The sequence below is a fragment of the Mycena indigotica genome (genome assembly GCF_014461135.1).
Source record: "Mycena indigotica strain 171206Taipei chromosome Unknown Mind.scaff0001, whole genome shotgun sequence".
Classification (NCBI taxonomy): Eukaryota; Fungi; Basidiomycota; class Agaricomycetes; order Agaricales; family Mycenaceae; genus Mycena; species Mycena indigotica.
The window spans coordinates 5,380,111-5,397,420 of record NW_023503000.1 but is presented as its reverse complement, the minus strand read 5'-3'; the positions used below and the strand labels follow the sequence as shown (position 1 = coordinate 5,397,420).

The 17,310-nt window shown below is 45.0% G+C and overlaps 4 protein-coding genes across 4 annotated transcripts; 2 read left to right on the top strand and 2 right to left on the bottom strand.

The window, feature by feature from the left end:
• Positions 1 to 7,972: 7,972 nt before the first annotated feature.
• MIND_00150700 (uncharacterized protein) lies at positions 7,973 to 9,253 on the bottom strand (the record flags this gene model as incomplete). The annotated part of the gene is made up of 4 exons (XM_037358432.1): positions 7,973 to 8,539; positions 8,584 to 8,849; positions 8,892 to 8,990; positions 9,031 to 9,253. The coding sequence occupies 4 exons, from the start codon at positions 9,251 to 9,253 to the stop codon at positions 7,973 to 7,975; spliced, it is 1,155 nt and encodes a 384-aa protein (XP_037226342.1).
• Positions 9,254 to 10,002: 749 nt separating this feature from the next.
• Positions 10,003 to 11,118, top strand: MIND_00150600 (S5A-REDUCTASE domain-containing protein; the record flags this gene model as incomplete). Its single annotated transcript, XM_037358431.1, has 6 exons — positions 10,003 to 10,060; positions 10,116 to 10,352; positions 10,382 to 10,715; positions 10,763 to 10,898; positions 10,951 to 11,027; positions 11,073 to 11,118. The coding sequence occupies 6 exons, from the start codon at positions 10,003 to 10,005 to the stop codon at positions 11,116 to 11,118; spliced, it is 888 nt and encodes a 295-aa protein (XP_037226341.1).
• A 222-nt stretch (positions 11,119 to 11,340) lies between these two features.
• MIND_00150500 (RNA-pol-L-2 domain-containing protein) lies at positions 11,341 to 12,212 on the bottom strand (the record flags this gene model as incomplete). The annotated part of the gene is made up of 3 exons (XM_037358430.1): positions 11,847 to 12,212; positions 11,698 to 11,787; positions 11,341 to 11,647 (listed from the first exon to the last, which is right to left on the bottom strand). Exons 1-3 carry the CDS (start codon positions 11,897 to 11,899, stop codon positions 11,341 to 11,343), a joined length of 450 nt encoding a protein of 149 aa, XP_037226340.1. The 5' UTR covers positions 11,900 to 12,212.
• A 274-nt stretch (positions 12,213 to 12,486) lies between these two features.
• MIND_00150400 (60S ribosomal protein) lies at positions 12,487 to 13,085 on the top strand (the record flags this gene model as incomplete). The annotated part of the gene is made up of 4 exons (XM_037358429.1): positions 12,487 to 12,611; positions 12,658 to 12,876; positions 12,932 to 12,985; positions 13,040 to 13,085. The coding sequence occupies 4 exons, from the start codon at positions 12,487 to 12,489 to the stop codon at positions 13,083 to 13,085; spliced, it is 444 nt and encodes a 147-aa protein (XP_037226339.1).
• Positions 13,086 to 17,310: the final 4,225 nt, after the last annotated feature.

The window sequence follows — 17,310 nt, the reverse complement described above, 5'->3', positions numbered from 1 at the left end:
TTACAATTAAACCTTTTTTGACGCGATAATGCTTGTGTGTGTTTATGTTTGTTGAGTAAAGGAGTTGAGCACCGTGTGACATCTGAATGAGACACCTGCTTCTGTCGACCATGTACTACCGCTACTCTCATATCATACTGTTGATAGCGATGACCCTTGTGGGGTTGGCATATCATATTCCAGTCTGTCAGCCTCTAGACTCAAGCACGCATGATTGTGAGTAACAACATGCCGACATCTGTGGTGTTCTAACCAAATGAAGTATCTGATAACATATATGGCGTGAATAGGCCTATTACTTGTATTGGACTTAGCATGAGAAGTGCTTCTGCTTGTAAGCATGCATACCCTGCAGAAATAGCACACACTAATGTGACCTAGGTGGAATCCAGGTGTCAACCGAGTGTAATTTGGCCTTGCGATTTGCAATAAGTGAATGTTTTGCGGGTCTGCCATGCTGTGGCTATTCCGAGCGGAAAACGAGATGTTCATCTCTTCCGAACCAGACAGAAAATATAGGCCATTTCAGGTTTTCACTAAAATTACCACGATTACATGATCTTATATGGCAAATCCTTGCTTGGAGCGCTATTTCAGTTTCTGCATTGGATTTAGTGAATAGGAAAAAATATATATTGATACTACTTTTGTTATTATATCGTTGCTATATTCATAAATGGGATTGGAAAATATTATGGGCCAAATGGTACAATGAAAAATGCATATATTGTATGGTTCTTTATTTTCTGGCAGCATACACAGTTCTAAGTCAAGCCTTCCTACTTTTGCAATTCTCTTATGGTGATGCTCAGATACCCATAAATAAACCTATAATGCAGTCAAATCAACATGATATTTGTATTGGAGGTGGACCACGTCCTATGTTGTACACGACCAAAGAGTTAGCAAACTGGCTGCCAAAAGATATTTCTATATCCCCAGTTACTCAGTTTAAATATACAGACTATGTTTATTGTGGAAGTGCTGTCACCTCTGGAGAAAATGATCTGGGACAATTGGTTTTAGATGTTCCCTTGGCAGTGCTGTTACCAAAGTTACCATCTGCTGAAATAAAAAAAATAGCCAAGCTGCACGGAATTAAATTTCGAAACCGTGACAATCTCGTAGACCTCAAATCAGGGATATTGGACCATAAATGTACTGTGTGTAAAACATGTTATACTATTTTCACTTTACAAACTATAACAAAGTCAGATGAAGTCAGGAAAAGCTATGACAGTAAATATCAAAATAAGATGAGTAAACAAAAAATAGCGTCACGTCGAGCAATTGACTTAGCCACTAAGCCTTTTAAACAAAGTGCAGCACTTCGTAATGCAAAAAGAAATAAAACCAAAGTAAACATAAAACATGCTAAAGTTGAATTTCCCCCTGCTCCTTGTTCTAATGCAGAAAAGCATACTATAATTACAGATTTTTGTAAAGCCCTAAGTCCGGAAGCCGTGGAGGAAGCGGGTTGTTGTGTATGTGGACAGCTAACCTTATGTTCTAAATTAACACCTAAAACAGACTTGGATATAAATTGGGATATTTTATGTTCAAAAAATGCTGGCACGTGTAAAGAGAGGCTCACTAAATCTGACCCAATTGAAGAATTGGATGGTCCTGTGCTATTAGAAACTGACAATGTGTGCATAGACTGTGAAGACAAATTACGGAAAGGTGTAATGCCCTTACATGCATTGGCAAATCATAATTGGTTAGGTGAAGTTCCAACAGTTTTACAAGGTCTAACTTATGCAGAACAAATGTTGATTGCACGTGTCCGTCATAATAGATGTGTAGTGAGAGTTGCAGCATCCAATCATGGAAAATTGGTAGCCAATGCTGTAATGTTTGCTTCACCTATTCAAACTTTATATCATGCACTTCCTCTGTCAACTGATGAAATAAGTAAGGTGCTGGCATTTATTTTTCTTGGGTCATCTCAACCAACAGAGGCAGATTTTGAAAGAACTCCTATGCTTGTTAGAAGATATAAAATACAGAATGCTTTAGACTGGCTGAAATTAAATCATAAGGGATATCATGATCTGGAGATTTCTCAGAAAAATTTACAGGCTCTCCCTATATCAGGTCCTATCTGTGGTGTAGAGTTTTTAGAAACTAATGGCATGGATGACAATAATGTTCCAGAAGCTATGAGTATTAATGAGGATGAAGAATATACTGGTACCTCAACTGGACCATGTCCTTTTGCAATTGCAGGCATGACAGAGGAAGAATACAGGGTTGCTGATATAGATGTGCTGAAAAGTAGAGCACTTGCACACTTGAAATCAGGTGGGAAAATGTTAGGTATAGGTCGGTTACCTAATCCCGAGTCCATGTATCATAATGCAAATCTTTACCCACTGATGTTTCCTTGGCTATTTCCTTATGGCTGTGGTGGGATTTCTCAAGAGATACACAAACGACGTATAAGTGAAGATATGCGTAAGAAAAAATTATTAATGTATTATGATAAACGGTTTCAAAAAGATCTTTATTTTCCCTTAGTAGCATTCAATGATTCCCAAATTAAAAATGCATCTTCTGGTAGTTTTTTATTAGTGCAGAAAAAGAACGTTACAGCAATATCAGATCGCTTAGCAAAGTTAGATATTGAAACATTGACAGATTTAAGTCAGCGAATGGAAAGTGGCGAACATGTGACACCAAGTTCAGAAGCTGAGAAAGCATGTTATGCATTATTAGAAGATCTCGAATTCGTTGGAGGTAAGGTCCAGGGGTCAGTAACTAGTAAAAAATATATGAGAAATGAGTTGTGGTCCATGATTAATTACAAGGGAGCTCCATCTTGGTTTATTACATTTGCACCTGTTGATTTGAAGCATCCATTATGTATATATTTAGCAGATGATAAAATAAATTTTACTCCTGAGATCTACAACTCAGATACTAGAGCTAAAATGATTAGAGAAAATCCAGTAGCTGCAGCACGCTTTTTTCATTATATTACAAAGTTATTTATTGAGCATATCTTAGGTGTTGACAGTAACCACAGAGGTCTGTTAGGTGAGACAGATGCATACTATGGCACTATTGAACAACAGGGTAGGCTGACTCTGCATATGCATATGCTGATTTGGATTAAAAATGCATTATCCCCACAGGAAATTAGAAATAGACTACTAAATAAAGATAGTGCTTTTCAACAAGGATTAATTATGTATCTGGAATCATGTCATAAAGGTGAATTTCAGTCAGGAACAATGGCTGATGTGACAGCTTATGTAAATGACATTAGTAATTATCCAGGATATTATGATCCTATCATGACATTACCATTGCCACCGCCAGCAAGATGCACAACTCATCAAGGTTTGCAATTGAATGATTGTGTACCTTGCGAAACTTATCGACTCTGGGAAAAAGAAAAATTATTAACAACTGATGATATACTGTTAAAGTCTAATGTCCATACTTGTCGGCCATCTGGAATTATATTAACTGAGGCACCTGATAGTCATGGTTCTTATGTGCGAAAATCAGTAAAGGGTTGTATACGCAAGGATGGTACATGTTCCGGTAGATTTCCACGTAGTATATTTGAACAGACACAGGTTGATTTAGAGGATGGTCATATTGACATGAAAAAAATTAGAACCTATGATCAACACTTACTCTCCAGACTGTAGTTATTTATTAAGATGTAATACAGACTGGACTAGTTTATTATCAGGAACTTCTATTAAAGCTGTGGTGGCTTATGTCACAGATTATATATCAAAAAATGCACTGAAGTTATACCATATATTTAATAGTGCAAAACAGGTTCTTAATAAGAGAACAGTAGCTGTAGGAAATTCTCCAGCTGCCAGAGAAAATAATAGAACAATTATAATGCAAATGGTCAATGGTCTAACATCTAAGTCACAAATTGGTGCACCTCTTGCAGCATCCTATGTGATGGGACTGCCAGACCATTATACTAATATGGTTTTTAAAGTATTCGCATGGAAAGTATTTGTTCATGAGGTCTTAAAAAGCTTGGCCCGATGAACAAGAACTTTTGAAAGATTGTATTGAATCAACTAAAATATCTACCGAAGAACCAAATAACAAGAACTTAGATGAGAATGATGAAGTAGTGCTAATGAATAAAAAGAATGATGATGGTGATGTTGTTGGTGTAAGTAGAGTTGAAGACTATGTCCATAGACCTGCTAGATTTGAGCAAGTAAGTTTGTATGACTGGACACAAATGTGCGAAAGGAAAAAAATTCCTAAAACAAATAAACCAACTTATATTCCGACATGTAAAAATGTGCCTTGTCATCAGGAGGACAGTGACAATGTAGGCTTTGATAAATCAGATCTGACTGCATCAGAGCTAAAAAGACATATTACTGCACATGCATTAGATATTAGTCATGTATTGAGTGATTCTCACTATATTGAGTGTGATGAACGGAAACTAAGCTCAACTGTATTGAATTTTACTTATGGCCACTTACCTCGCAGTGATCAAGGGGACCGGGAATTTTATTGTACAACCATGTTAACTTTATTTCGACCATGGAGAGCTGGATCAGATTTGAAAACAAGTGAAATTACTTGGCATGAAGCATTTAGTGCTTACAAGTTTAGTGATAAGGCTCTGAAATTAATGGAAAATTTCAATATTAAGTATGAATGTAATGATGCTCGTGATGATTTTGCTGCTCAGAATAAGAAAAAGAATCAGTTACCACCTTTACATAAAAGTGCTATATCATATGATGACTCTGAAGATGAGATGGAAGAATTTGATATTAATGATGATGAAGTCATTGATGAAACACCATTTGCTAAAGGGCCACGACATATTAATCGTGAAAATATAATGAGTGATGCTGAGTCTGTATTAGGACGAACAGGTTGGAGCACAGTATTGAAAAACAAAGGTGAACTGCCTCTACCTAGATTTCAACCAGACACTTATGCAACAGCGGCCACTTGGAAAACAAAACTTGCCCAAATACGGGAAGCTTTATTACATCAGAGAAAAAAACAGAAACCTTTAAATAATTCCAATTTGAGTAAGGCTGCTGATGTCAATGATGATGTGGTAATACTAGATGATAGTTTTTATCAGAAAAGCTTTAAGGCAAAAAATGTTGAAGATCAAAAGATTGCAAATGATATAAGTATAAAATTTAACCTTAATAAAGAACAGCAACGAGCATATCATATAGTTACCAATCATGCAATGGCTCAGAAGCCTCAACAGTTAAAAATGTATTTAGGAGGTGTAGGGGGAACTGGAAAATCACAAGTTATTAAAGCATTATCAGAATTTTTTGAAGTGCGAAATGAGGTGCATCGGTTTGTAATATTAGCTCCTACTGGAACCGCAGCCGCTTTGATTAATGGTAGTACATATCATTCATTTTTTGGAATTAGAGATGGCAATTCTGATGACAAATCTCATGTGAGCAATGTTATGCAGCTGAGAGAAAAATTATTGGGAGTGGAGTATATATTTATTGATGAGGTTTCCATGTTATCTTGTACTGCTCTATATCAAATAAGTGCAAAATTAGCTGTTAGTTTAGAGGAGTATTTTATTCCATTTGGGGGGATGAATATGATTTTTGCAGGGGATTTTGGCCAATTACCTCCTGTGAAGGCAAAGACATTGTATGCAGGAGATCTGGATGTGACGAAAAATTTGAAAGTCAAGGCAACACTGACAGATCAGATAAATGTTATTGGCAAGGCTTTGTGGCAGCAAGTTACTACAGTTGTGATTTTGACTGAAAATATGAGACAACGGGATGCCTCACCAGATAATATATCATTTAGAAGGGTATTAGGTAATATGCGTTTTGGAGCATGTACAGACGAAGATATAGCATGGCTACAAAGTAAAGTTGTTAGTAAACAAAAAAATCATCCCAATTTTGAGGAAGCTAAATTTCACCATATTTCTGTAATTACAGCACTAAATGCAACGAGAGACAAAATTAATGAGTTAGGGACTTTGAAATTTGCGAAAGCCACTGATGCAATATTGTATCGTTATTTCTCAAATGATACAAATCCTGAGGCAATTGGAACTCATGGAAGGACATTGGGTAAAAAAAGGAAGAACATTGCAAAAATTGACTCAGAGTATTTCTCAGTCTAAACAAGATATACTGTGGCAAATTCCACCCTCTGCAACTAGTAATATACCAGGATATTTAGATATTTGTGTAGGTTTACCAGTAGTCATACGTTATAATGAGGCAACTGAGCTATGTATAACAAAAGGACAAGAAGCAAAAGTGGTAGGATGGCAAGAAACTCTTGGTAATAATGGACAGAATTGTTTAAATGTCATATTTGTAGAATTGATATCTCCACCGAAAAATATTCAGATACCAGGTTTACCCATAAATGTTGTACCTCTAACTCAAAGATCTGAAACAATTAATTGTGAGATGCCTGATGACTCTGTGATGAAAATTGTGCGTGAGCAAATACCTATACTGCCTAATTTTGCAGGTACTGATTACTCATTTCAAGGGAAATCAAGGTCAGTGAACATAGTGGACGCACATAATTTGAGAACTCATTTTGCATACTATGTTGCTTTTTCAAGAGGAACCTGTGCAGAGGGAACACTTATTTTACAGCCTATCCATGTAAAACCGAATTACAAAGGGTATATCAGGATTCTTACGTCAGGAGTTTCGCGAGCTGGAAATGCTAAATGTAATCACCCGACTAAGATATGAGAATGAACTAGATGATTCAATAACTGGTTTGGATAGAAAAGAATTAATTGGAAAATTTAAAAAATGGAAAGGTGCCAATTTTGAGCTACCAGAATTGCATAATTCTTTAAAGGATCATAATAGCAATTACGATATTGATGTCAAGGCAAATTGTATTGTGTGGAAACTTATGGAACGTGATTTACCATCTCATGTGAAACTCAATAATCTTAAGAAAAAAGATAAAAAACAAACTTATTCTCAGAAGTTCCAAGTCGAACTTTCAAATGAGGATAGAAAACGGGTTAAAAAAGAAAAGGTTCAGACTGCTCATGATTCTGTTGCTTTCATAACTGAGAATGTAATTGCATGTAAATGGGATAGTGTTAATTGGAGTTGTGCATATGACTCTTTATGGATGCCATTAGTAGATAGTTGGATTCAAGATAAAGCAATATGGCCAGCATTGACTGGAAATAAGTATATCACTAACCTTAATAATGCCATTTCTGACTTGAAGTTGAAAAATATTTCAATGGAACAAGTGAGAAATAATGTACGATCTAGTCTAGCATCTGATTTTGCTGATATGTTTCCTTATGGTAAAGCATTAATTGCCTTAAATGATTTAGCTAATAAAATGTTTGGTACTCAAAACTGTGGTTATAGTAAACTGAACTGTGTGTTATGTAAAATTGATTGGGAGACTGTAAACCATCTGGGATGGATGCAGCATATTATAGGAAATGAAAGCGGTAATTTTACAAATGATTTTCATATAACGGACTGGCTTACTCAAAAATTATGTGGGTTGAGTATTCAGAACTGCCCAATGTGTCATAATCGATTACTGACCATCAGTGAAATTATGAATCCACCACCAATGTTATACTTTGCAAACTACTCTCCATTGACCAGATGTGAAAAGTCATTTACTATGCCCACAACAAATATTCAATATGCAATTAGAGGGATATGTTACTATGCTGATGAACATTTTACTGCCAGAATCATACGACGAGATGGAAGCATGTTCTTCTATGATGGGATGCAAAGGAACGGGTTACCCCAGAGAGAAATGAATATAACCTCTGTAGAAAATGTTATATTGGATACCCATGAATATGGAACAACAGCAGCACGGGCAGTAGGATATTATTTTGTACGGAGTGATGGCATGAACGGCTATAGCCCATAGTCTATAGTAGGGATAGTATTTATCTATAATCTGAGTGAATGAAAGCCAAGGATTTATTTAAGGTTACTCATAACATGTCATATCCAATATCCGTATACAATCCTTCATCCTCGTGCACATCGAGCTCTTGAACTAGGAAAGGGCCAGCTTCCCGATGTCCCCACATGTTTTCACACGAATGCAAGCGCCAAGCAATACCGTTCCTTGGTTGTGGTGTGATTATCCAACCCCCACTATAGGTGAAGGATTTTGTCCCAATGCCCTTAGTATTTTGTACTCCCAGGATACCGGAATCTAATCTCACACCATCAGTCAAGCTGGTCATTTTGAAGCCTTTTCGCTCAGCGGCTTCAGAAGTCGCTTGTAGCATGCTTGTTGTATCACTGCCATGTTGGCCGCAGTAGCCCAAGTTTCTGACCGTCAATAGATTTGAAGTCAAGCTGTAATGCGGCACCACCAATTCTTCGCCATCGAAATACATCATGTCGCAGGTCAACGCAGTGCGAAAAATGGTGCATCGGGAAGACTCGTTGCGGCAAACGTTGATATGAATTTTGATACCATGGCCATCGGTGCGCCGTAAACGTCGAATCTCTTGGATATTATCCCGCGGCTTACCCTGCCTGAGATTGGACTTCTGGGTTTCAGTAAAAGACATATGGCCGGTGCGATTCTCACCAATTCCAAGTTCATTGTGACCTTGAGAAATCTTGCAAGTTCGTCGGCTTGGTCTGTGTTGACAAAGATTTCTAACGCTTCGAGGCCATCGAACAGGTGTTTCTTGCGACTGGGAAAAAGCATTCTAGCGGCTCCCTCCCGCCCAATGACAGCAGCACAATGTGCAATGCCCCAACGCAAAATACGCCAACGGAGTTGTACCGCTCTAAACGCCGCTATCATACTGTGGTCGACTTCGTGTTCAATCATGCGCGCCAACCATGGAGCTTGAGGCATTGAGATGGTTAACGACTGTCGTGTAGGCTTACCTGCATGTGAAAGGGCTCCCATAGTGACAACATCCAGCCTGCTGAGTACGTTCCACCAAATTTCTAGCGGTATTTGATGTTGTATGGCGCCGGGCAAGACTAAAAATGTGAGCGGGGAATTAACGGGCCAACGGCGTACACTTGATTTTTGGACTCTTCCGTCCGCTATCCGCCGACTTTTTTAGCCTCAGATCCAGATAGTCCACTACCAGTTGCGCGGTCTCCTTAGAATGGAGAGCCAAGTAGAAGCGCTTGTCTTCGGTGACACTGTCCAGATATGCTTGCCACGCCGTCGGCTCGTTATTGTGTTGGAGAAATAGGGCCAGAAATTTAGCTTCCTGCCAGTATGGCAGCTTGGACATGACGCGCGGGGGAAAAGAGCACAGAAATGAAACATCCGGGGTAGATAGACAAGGGCGGATGATGTCAGTGAATGCACAGGTTGACTATTTGACGCTGACGCCGTTGAGAGGGATGCGTTGCATTGTTCTAGTTGGAATCAGCCTCGTCGACGCAGTTACGGCGAAGTCACAAGTAAACATATCTTTCTTCTGCACGCCGTACCTTCCGGATTTGCTGGCGCCCGGGTAGGGTGAATCGGATCCACAGCGGGTGTTACCGTTGCCGAGGTGCTTGGGCATGCTATAGACTCTACTCTTTCGACGACATTGATTGAACTCCCCACTACTTCGCTTGTCACTGTTGCATTGGTGCCGCCACTTCTCCTTCCCCAGCTGCAACGCCATGTAGCCACCTCGCAAGCCGGCCCTCGCAGTGAATAGGTGCGGGGATGCGCGTGTCCCGGTTCATTTTTGGCACGGCTGGGAATGGACCAGTCGCATTTACGTGGCGAGATGACCTACTGCGACAGGTCCTGTTGCGACGAGCATGCGGGGCCAGGTTTTGCGCTGGTACTCAGATTTCGTGCCTGTGAACTGGGACCTGAGGAAAAGCGATTATCGTGACTACGGAAGTAGAAAAAGTATCGTAGCGCTAGCTACTGAGTTCGGTTTGGTATCCAAAGTACTCGGTTTGCCACGTGGTGGCCTTTTACCCAAGTTGACAGTGGTTAGACAGCGGGTGCAGATCGTCTGTCTTCTCTTCCACAACCATGGCCGTCTTTTCGCGCCTCGTCCCCACCGCCCTAACCTCTTACCTCCTCCAAACTGGTGCGTGTGGTGCTACACACCTTTTCCACTCGTTTCTGACTTCACGATCTTGTAGTTGCGGCAGCAATATTTATCCCTCTCCAGAATGAAATGTTCTATGACTTGGTGGGCTGTCTGGGCTTCCTCAGCTCGACATTCGTCTCCCTCTACTTCCCTTTCCTCAAATCCAAGTTTGTCGATGGGACACTGGACGCGCTTCCGAGTTTGCTTTCGTTCGCACCGCGCCAGCTGTTGGGCAACGCCGCACTGGTCATCTGGAGTCTTCGTCTGGGCAGTTTTCTTGCAATGGCGCGTTCGCGGTCCTCCATCTCCTTCAACAAGCTAACTTCTTGCAGAGGGCCATCAAGGCAGGCGGTGACTCGCGCTTCGACGAGGTCAAAACCCAGCCCGGTCTTTTCGCATTCTACTGGTTCGCGCAGGCAACTTGGGTCTTCCTCGTCGGTCTCCCGGTCTACCTGCTCAATGCTCTCCCGCCAGCCCTGCACCCCGCGCTGGGCCCGACCGACATACTCGCGACCGCCCTTTTTGCTGGGTCGTTCCTGTTTGAGGTCACTGCCGACCAGCAAAAGACCGCCTGGCGACGCGCGAAAGAGGCCAAACAGCACGACGAAAAGTTCATCACGCGGGGATTGTGGTCGGTTTCGCGTCATCCGAAGTAAGGGTCGCGCGTTATTCTAGTTGCTTCCCTGACCCGCGTCCAAGCTACGTCGGCGAAGTAGGCACCTGGATTGGAATCTGGGCCATTTCTGCCGGAAGCATCAAGACGCATCAGTACCCACTGGGAACGCTTGCGCTGACCGCACTCAGCCCCTTGTTCACCTGGTTCCTCCTCCGCAAGGTTGGTGTTGTTCTCGCTTATGTAGCCAGATCTCTCACGTCGCATTGATCAGGTCTCGGGTGTGCCGCCACTCGAGAAGACGGGAGACAAGCATTTTGGCGGCGATCCAAAATGGGAGGAGTACAAAAGGTGGGCGAGTTCATATTCGAAAGTCACCTTACTTATGTTGTGAAGGACAGTACCTGTTTTCTGGCCGTGGGGTCCAACGGCATGGGAATAGAGGATCGCAAGCACAACTCGGCTTTCGGAGAAGCAGCAAAGGATACTGGAATGGCGCTGTACTTTATATTACCTATTTTCGCTAGGAAGCATGTCAATTCGGGCCCATTTTACTGAGGGAGCTTTTCAATGAATTGCTCAGGCGCTCATATAATAATGTGCAAAGAAAGCTACGACCTTGAATGGATACAAATAATAAAGCTACAGTACACAGAAAACTGACTTAAAAATCGAGATAGTCTCTCTGGGCACCCCAGGCGGTCGCTCCACCGCCACCATAGGGGTCGTCTGGCACACCGAGGTTGACCGTCGGCCCAGCGGCCCCAGCATCCACATCCTTGAACGAAAACTCCCGCTTGAACCGGCCTTCAAGCGTGTTGATGGTTGTGATGAGCCGCGTGCAGGCGTTTTCAAGCGCGGTCGCGGGCGGAATGCTGCCGTCCGTTTGGACTTTGAGCAGGAAGTGCGGGTTGAGCGGGTGGGGCACTTTATATCCAGCGAAGAGCACCGAGGGGTCGGAAAGCAGCTGGCTAGGAAACGTGTCAACGATGAAGCAAGAGAAATAGTAGGTACAACACACGCGCGGAGCATGTTGCCTAGCGTATGGTCCTGCTTGACGATTTTGAAGGTGGCGGCATTGGGAATTTTGGTGTCTTCGGTAGCCTCAAGCCTGGGCCAGTCGCATGCGTTCAGCGCGTAGACACGACGGTGAAGGAACATCCGACGCACGCCTTCTCGCCGTCGTCAAGCACAAACAGCTCATAGCGATTCGGCGCGTTCATCTAGGAAGAGTGAGCGACGAAACAAGAGAGCGGAAAGAAAGAGTCATAGAGCTATATAGTAGGTCTCTCCATCCGGCATAAGCCGTCAGTGGATTGACAGATAAAAAGGTATAATCCTTTACGAGGGAAACAGAACGAGCAGCTCACCTAAGAAACGCGTCAGCATAAAGTCTCAGAATCAACAAGAGAGAGTCAGAATAAAAAAGATGCGCTCATGCCCACGGGCCATCGCCGACAATAAATAATATAAAACCATCATCTGAGGAGAGCAAGGACCGAGGCTTACCTGGGTGTGGTCGTGGTGGTTGGCTTGAAAGTGAGAGAAAAAATAAGCTGATGCACATGACAGTGTAGTGGCAGTGCAGAATCTTTCACACCTTTTTGATCCCCTGATCTCGTTTTTTCTCGACCTCAACCCCGCCCTCAAAAGTGTGTAGCCCCGTTTTATGCTGCCCTCCTGCGTCCAGCGCCCGCCTCCAGCACCGATCCATGCCCTAGACCTCAATCCGAGCGATTTCGAAGCGGAATCGACGGGCAGGCGCTGGATGCGGTGGGGGACATTTCAGATAGCTGACGACTGACTTCAGATGCCGACACACCTCAGCAAGACCCGCAAACACAGAGGACACGTATCTGCCGGCCACGGTCGTGTCGGCAAGCACCGCAAACACCCCGGAGGTCGTGGTCTTGCTGGTGGTCAGCACCACCACCGGTGCGTGTTATATTTGACAATGCTCACACCAACTGATCTGGAACAGTACCAACTTCGACAAGTACCATCCTGGTTACTTCGGTAAAGTCGGTATGCGCCACTTCCACTTGACCCGCAACGCGCACTGGCGGCCGACCATCAACGTCGACCATCTCTGGTCGCTCGTTCCCGCGGAGGAGAAGAAGGGTCTTACCGCCGACTCGACTGTCGTCCCTGTCATCGACACCCTGCGATTCGGATACGGAAAGGTTTTGGGCAACGGGAAGTAAGCAACGCCTTTTATTTTTGCAGAGTTTTCGACAGCTGATCTTTCTCTAAAGACTCCCTCAACTGCCCTTCATCGTCAAAGCACGATTCGTTTCAGCCACGGCAGAGTGCGTTCTTGTTCCACTTTATCCGTGTCGACTCATGCTAACATTGTCGCGCAGGGCCAAGATCAAGGAGGCTGGCGGCGTTGTAAAACTCATCGCATGAGCAATTTTCCTTACTGTTTTTCCCTTTCCATACATCACGAGAAAATGCATCCATGCCCCATGCTATGCAACTGCCCAAACTTGAGCCGCTGCGTCCAGCACAAATCATAAGTCGCGTGGATCCTTCCGAGTGATGTGAATCATCCTTGAGGGCATGCATAGCGGTTATCTAGACCCATCGGTTGATGCCTCTGCAGCTGTCAAGCCTGGATGTTCTTCGTTGGGTGGTTGTGGTTGTTGCCAGTGTTGTTGTTACACAGTAATAACGCTTCCCCTCGTTAACCTCTCCGACCTCTGCTGCTCGCAAGCCTACTGATACCATGCGTGTCTGTCATCGCGCGGCCCTCACTTTTTTCTGCATCACACAACCAAGTCAGAGTGAAATGCTTCTCAAGTCTTAGCAAAATTCAATTACTACTAATATCTCACCTGAGACTTTGACTAGTGTTCACACAGACACAACTACAAGTGCAATGAACGAATGTAGTGATTGTGCAGATATAGTACAGAATGCCAGAATGATAGTCTACAATAACGATAGCAGTTCAGCGAAAACAAATTCTTTCTACTTCCACCCAATCCTACACCTCGCACCGCAGCCTCTCCGGCCACCGTTTGTCAAACCAGTCCTTGAGCACCTTGTCTGTGGCCTTCAGCGTCGCATCCGAGCTGCCCAGGTCGTCGTTCAGACACAACAACGACGTCGCAGGCTTCAGGTTGACATTGTTGAGCATGACTTTGGCGTCACCCGCGCCACGCAGCGCGATGAACTCGGTTGGCGAGTCACCGAGCACGTGCGCATATCGCTGGAGGAGGCGGACTGCGAATTGGCGTGGGTTTGCGGGGAGTTTCGGGGGTTTGGTCGGCAGGATCAGGGGAAGTGTTACTGGGTCGTCGGGAGAGTCAGGTATTGAAGATGGTGCGGGGAGAAAAGCACCGAGGCCGCTTTTGTACTTGTGGATGAGGGCAGAGATGATCTGGTCGCCACAGGCAGGGTCTTTCGCAACCAAATGCCGGAAAAGTTCCCAAGAAGAGCCAGCGACGTCAATACATGAGCGAGGGATATTTGTCGTGATGACAAGCTTGTTGAACCTGGGGCTGTATCCGTCCATAGACGTCCAGGTATAGGTTGTATCACCCTGTTGCGTGTCGTTGACCGCTTTTGGTGGCGCAATGCCGGCCATGAGCAGATTGAGCTCGACATCTTCCGGGGTAGTCCGTTCTGCTACTTTATCAAAGCGAATTTCCGTTTCGCGGTCTTTCCCGCCCAAATCCTTCCACATCGCCTTCCTGTTGCCGTCCCATTTGAGCACGACCCACGAGTACAACAACGCCTCGCGATGGCGCTCGACAACAAAATGCGTCGTCAAGAAAATAGTGTTGACCTCGAATTCGTCCTTGACTTTGTGCGACCCGCGGAACTGCGAGAGCGGGGTGTTGGCAAAGTACTGGCCAAACATCAAAGCCGCCTCATGCATAAGCGGGAGCGACATGGAACGCGCGTTGTGTTGCATATACGGCCGTTTGCGGGAGCCAAAGCGTTCACTAAGGAGATGGTTGCTCCAGCCGAGCGACCGCCACTCCCCACCGCCGTCAGCAGAGCCGGAGGCATCACCAGCAACTAGCAAGTTTGGATCGACGCGGAAGACAGGCCCATAGAGCGTGGTGTGAAATGCCGAGGGGGGGACGGGAAGGAGCATGAACTGGTCGTCATTTAGGGCAACAATGTGGTCAGATACCAGCTCGGGGTCAAGTTGCGGTAGCTGAGATTCGACAGCATGGCTGGATGTCAAGATCAGAAACGTGGGAATATCATATCACTTCTTCCAATGAACGAACCTGTTGAAGCTGGGCAGGATCTTCTCGAGCCATTCGGTCGCGCCTTGGGGGTTGGGTTCTTTTCCCGGCGTGGATGTGAGTCGGAAGAGCTGGGTATCTGATAGAAGCACGGTTAGTTCGAGCAGAACGGGTTGCAATAACAGCTCACCATGTTGTAGGCGTATCGGTGGCTGTTGTGGTTCCTCGCTCCCGTGGTACGAGCACTCGATATCGAGCCATTGTGGTACGAGCCCAAGTCGTTGTCGATGAACCCCATCTTGCCCCGGGTCAACAACATCCGCGGTGACGACATGCCAGGTGCTGTTCCGCCATGTTTTCGTTGCCTCCCTAACAGACCTCAAAGAATATCGCAACTCGTCATGCTCCCGGAACCTGGCATCCTTCGTCCGATAGTTGGTCTTCTTTAACAAAACCTCCCGTGCGCGCTGGTGCAGCACATCGCTACAAACCGCGGTCAGCAACTAACTTCCCGACAAACAAAAGACAATGTTAACGCACGAGCCATTGACCCAGACGTATACCAAGTCGATCTTGGACTCAGCCATCATGGAACGCGTGCATGGGTCTCCCCAAGATCCTGTACTAACCCAATGATCTAAACACGCGCTCGAGAGACTTTGTTGGGCTCGGATCGGAAGAATTCGTGGGTCGGCAATCGCCTGCAACGCCGATGGTGCGACAAACGGGTGGTATGTTGTGTGACCAACAAGGGCTGTGGTTGGTAGGCTGGGAGGGTATCGTTCTGGTGGCCCGGAAGGTATTGACTTCGAAGTTGACGCGGGCGGAGATAGAGGTAACGAGGTGTGTTCCGCGGGTGGAAATATTTTGGGGGCGAGGGAGGTGGGTTTCCATGGCCATTGGTTACTCCAGAGAGTGAGGATGGCGATGGAGGTCAGGGAGAGTGCAACAATGGCAAGGATTGCTGTCCAGCGGGTGGGAGAACGAAGAGAGTCACGCCACGTTCGTCTGGGGTGGCCACCAAGTGGCTCATAGAGGTATGTCATTCGAGACGACATGGGGAGGCGCAAAGTGAGCTTCATGCGACGTCAGCGCAGGGAAAACAAGGACCAGGAACAAACCTTACAACCAACCAACCTATCTATCTATAGATAGTTGGTTTCGTATGCGACTGGTCGTGTGCCAGTGGCCAGCTGGGGAGTGTGAATCTCAAAGCAGAAAACGGCGGAGAAGGAGCGAAGAGAAAGCAGAATGAGGTCGTGGCATGAGACCAAAAAAAGTATTGGCGGTTATGCATCCGATACGGCAGAAACTGAAATAGACTTGTTCTGTTCTTGATTTACAACTGGCAGCTCTAAAAATAACTGTCGAGTAATTTGTCCAGTTGAAGGCCAGAAGCTTCGGTTCACGCTGTAGGCTGTCAGCGCTCCTTTGCGCCCAAGTTCAAGTCGAGGTCTTGTGAAAGCTATATAGATCTCGGTAGCGACGTCGACGATCCCACATCGTTGATAGGACAAAAGCTTTCTTTGGCACTCGCACTCCACAAATCACGGACGCCGAGTGCGGCCAACATTTACCCAGCCTCGAGATAGCTGTTTTGCATATTTCAGGTGCTACGCGCCTAGTAACAATCGTCCAATCGTCCCGGCGTGAACTAGTATTTCCTACAGCTCTCACAGTCGCACTGGCATCCTCTCCGACAGCTCGGTTGTTGGCCTACGTCACCTGGTAGGTCCAGGCTTCCCTCAGCATGGTCTCTATTCTTAGTTTATTGTTCCCATGCTCGCGCAAGTATGGACCTCCACGGATAAATCTGCCACTTATCATAGTCGTGTGCGCAGTAAAGTCTGGGATGATTCCACGGTTAATCGGGCCTCGAATGAGCTTTATCTAGACCCGGTTTTCCCGTACAGTGGACTTAAGTATTTGAACATGTTACAGTTACTCAACGCTCCACAACCGCAGCAACATCTGAGTATTGTTGTCCCGTACATGATAGCTTCCAGTCACTCACACCCGGGATTCCACAATGCAGAAGCTGATGCTTAGGTTCGTCCAAGCCATTCAAAAGATCAATGATGGTCAGGAAACGGAGACGTCGTCGGCCTCTTCACCGCCACCACTTAAGCCAAGACCGCCAAGCCCAACGGACCTGTCGTTGAGGATCGACGCTGCGTCATTGGGTCGTGTGTCCATTGTGAGTGCCTGTTGGTGCTCTCAGACGCGCAACTTCTGCTGTTTCTCTTTCCTTGCAGTCTGTCCTTCACGAGAATCAGTTTATGATGCGTAATCACGACATCGCATCAGCCATGCCGACCCTGTTAAATTCAAGTTTAGGACGCCGACATTTGTCGGAGGCACCAGCTGCTGTGCATTCAGCGCTTTGCGGGCCAGCTGCGACAGGCCGTGCAACTCTGGTCCTAGATTGA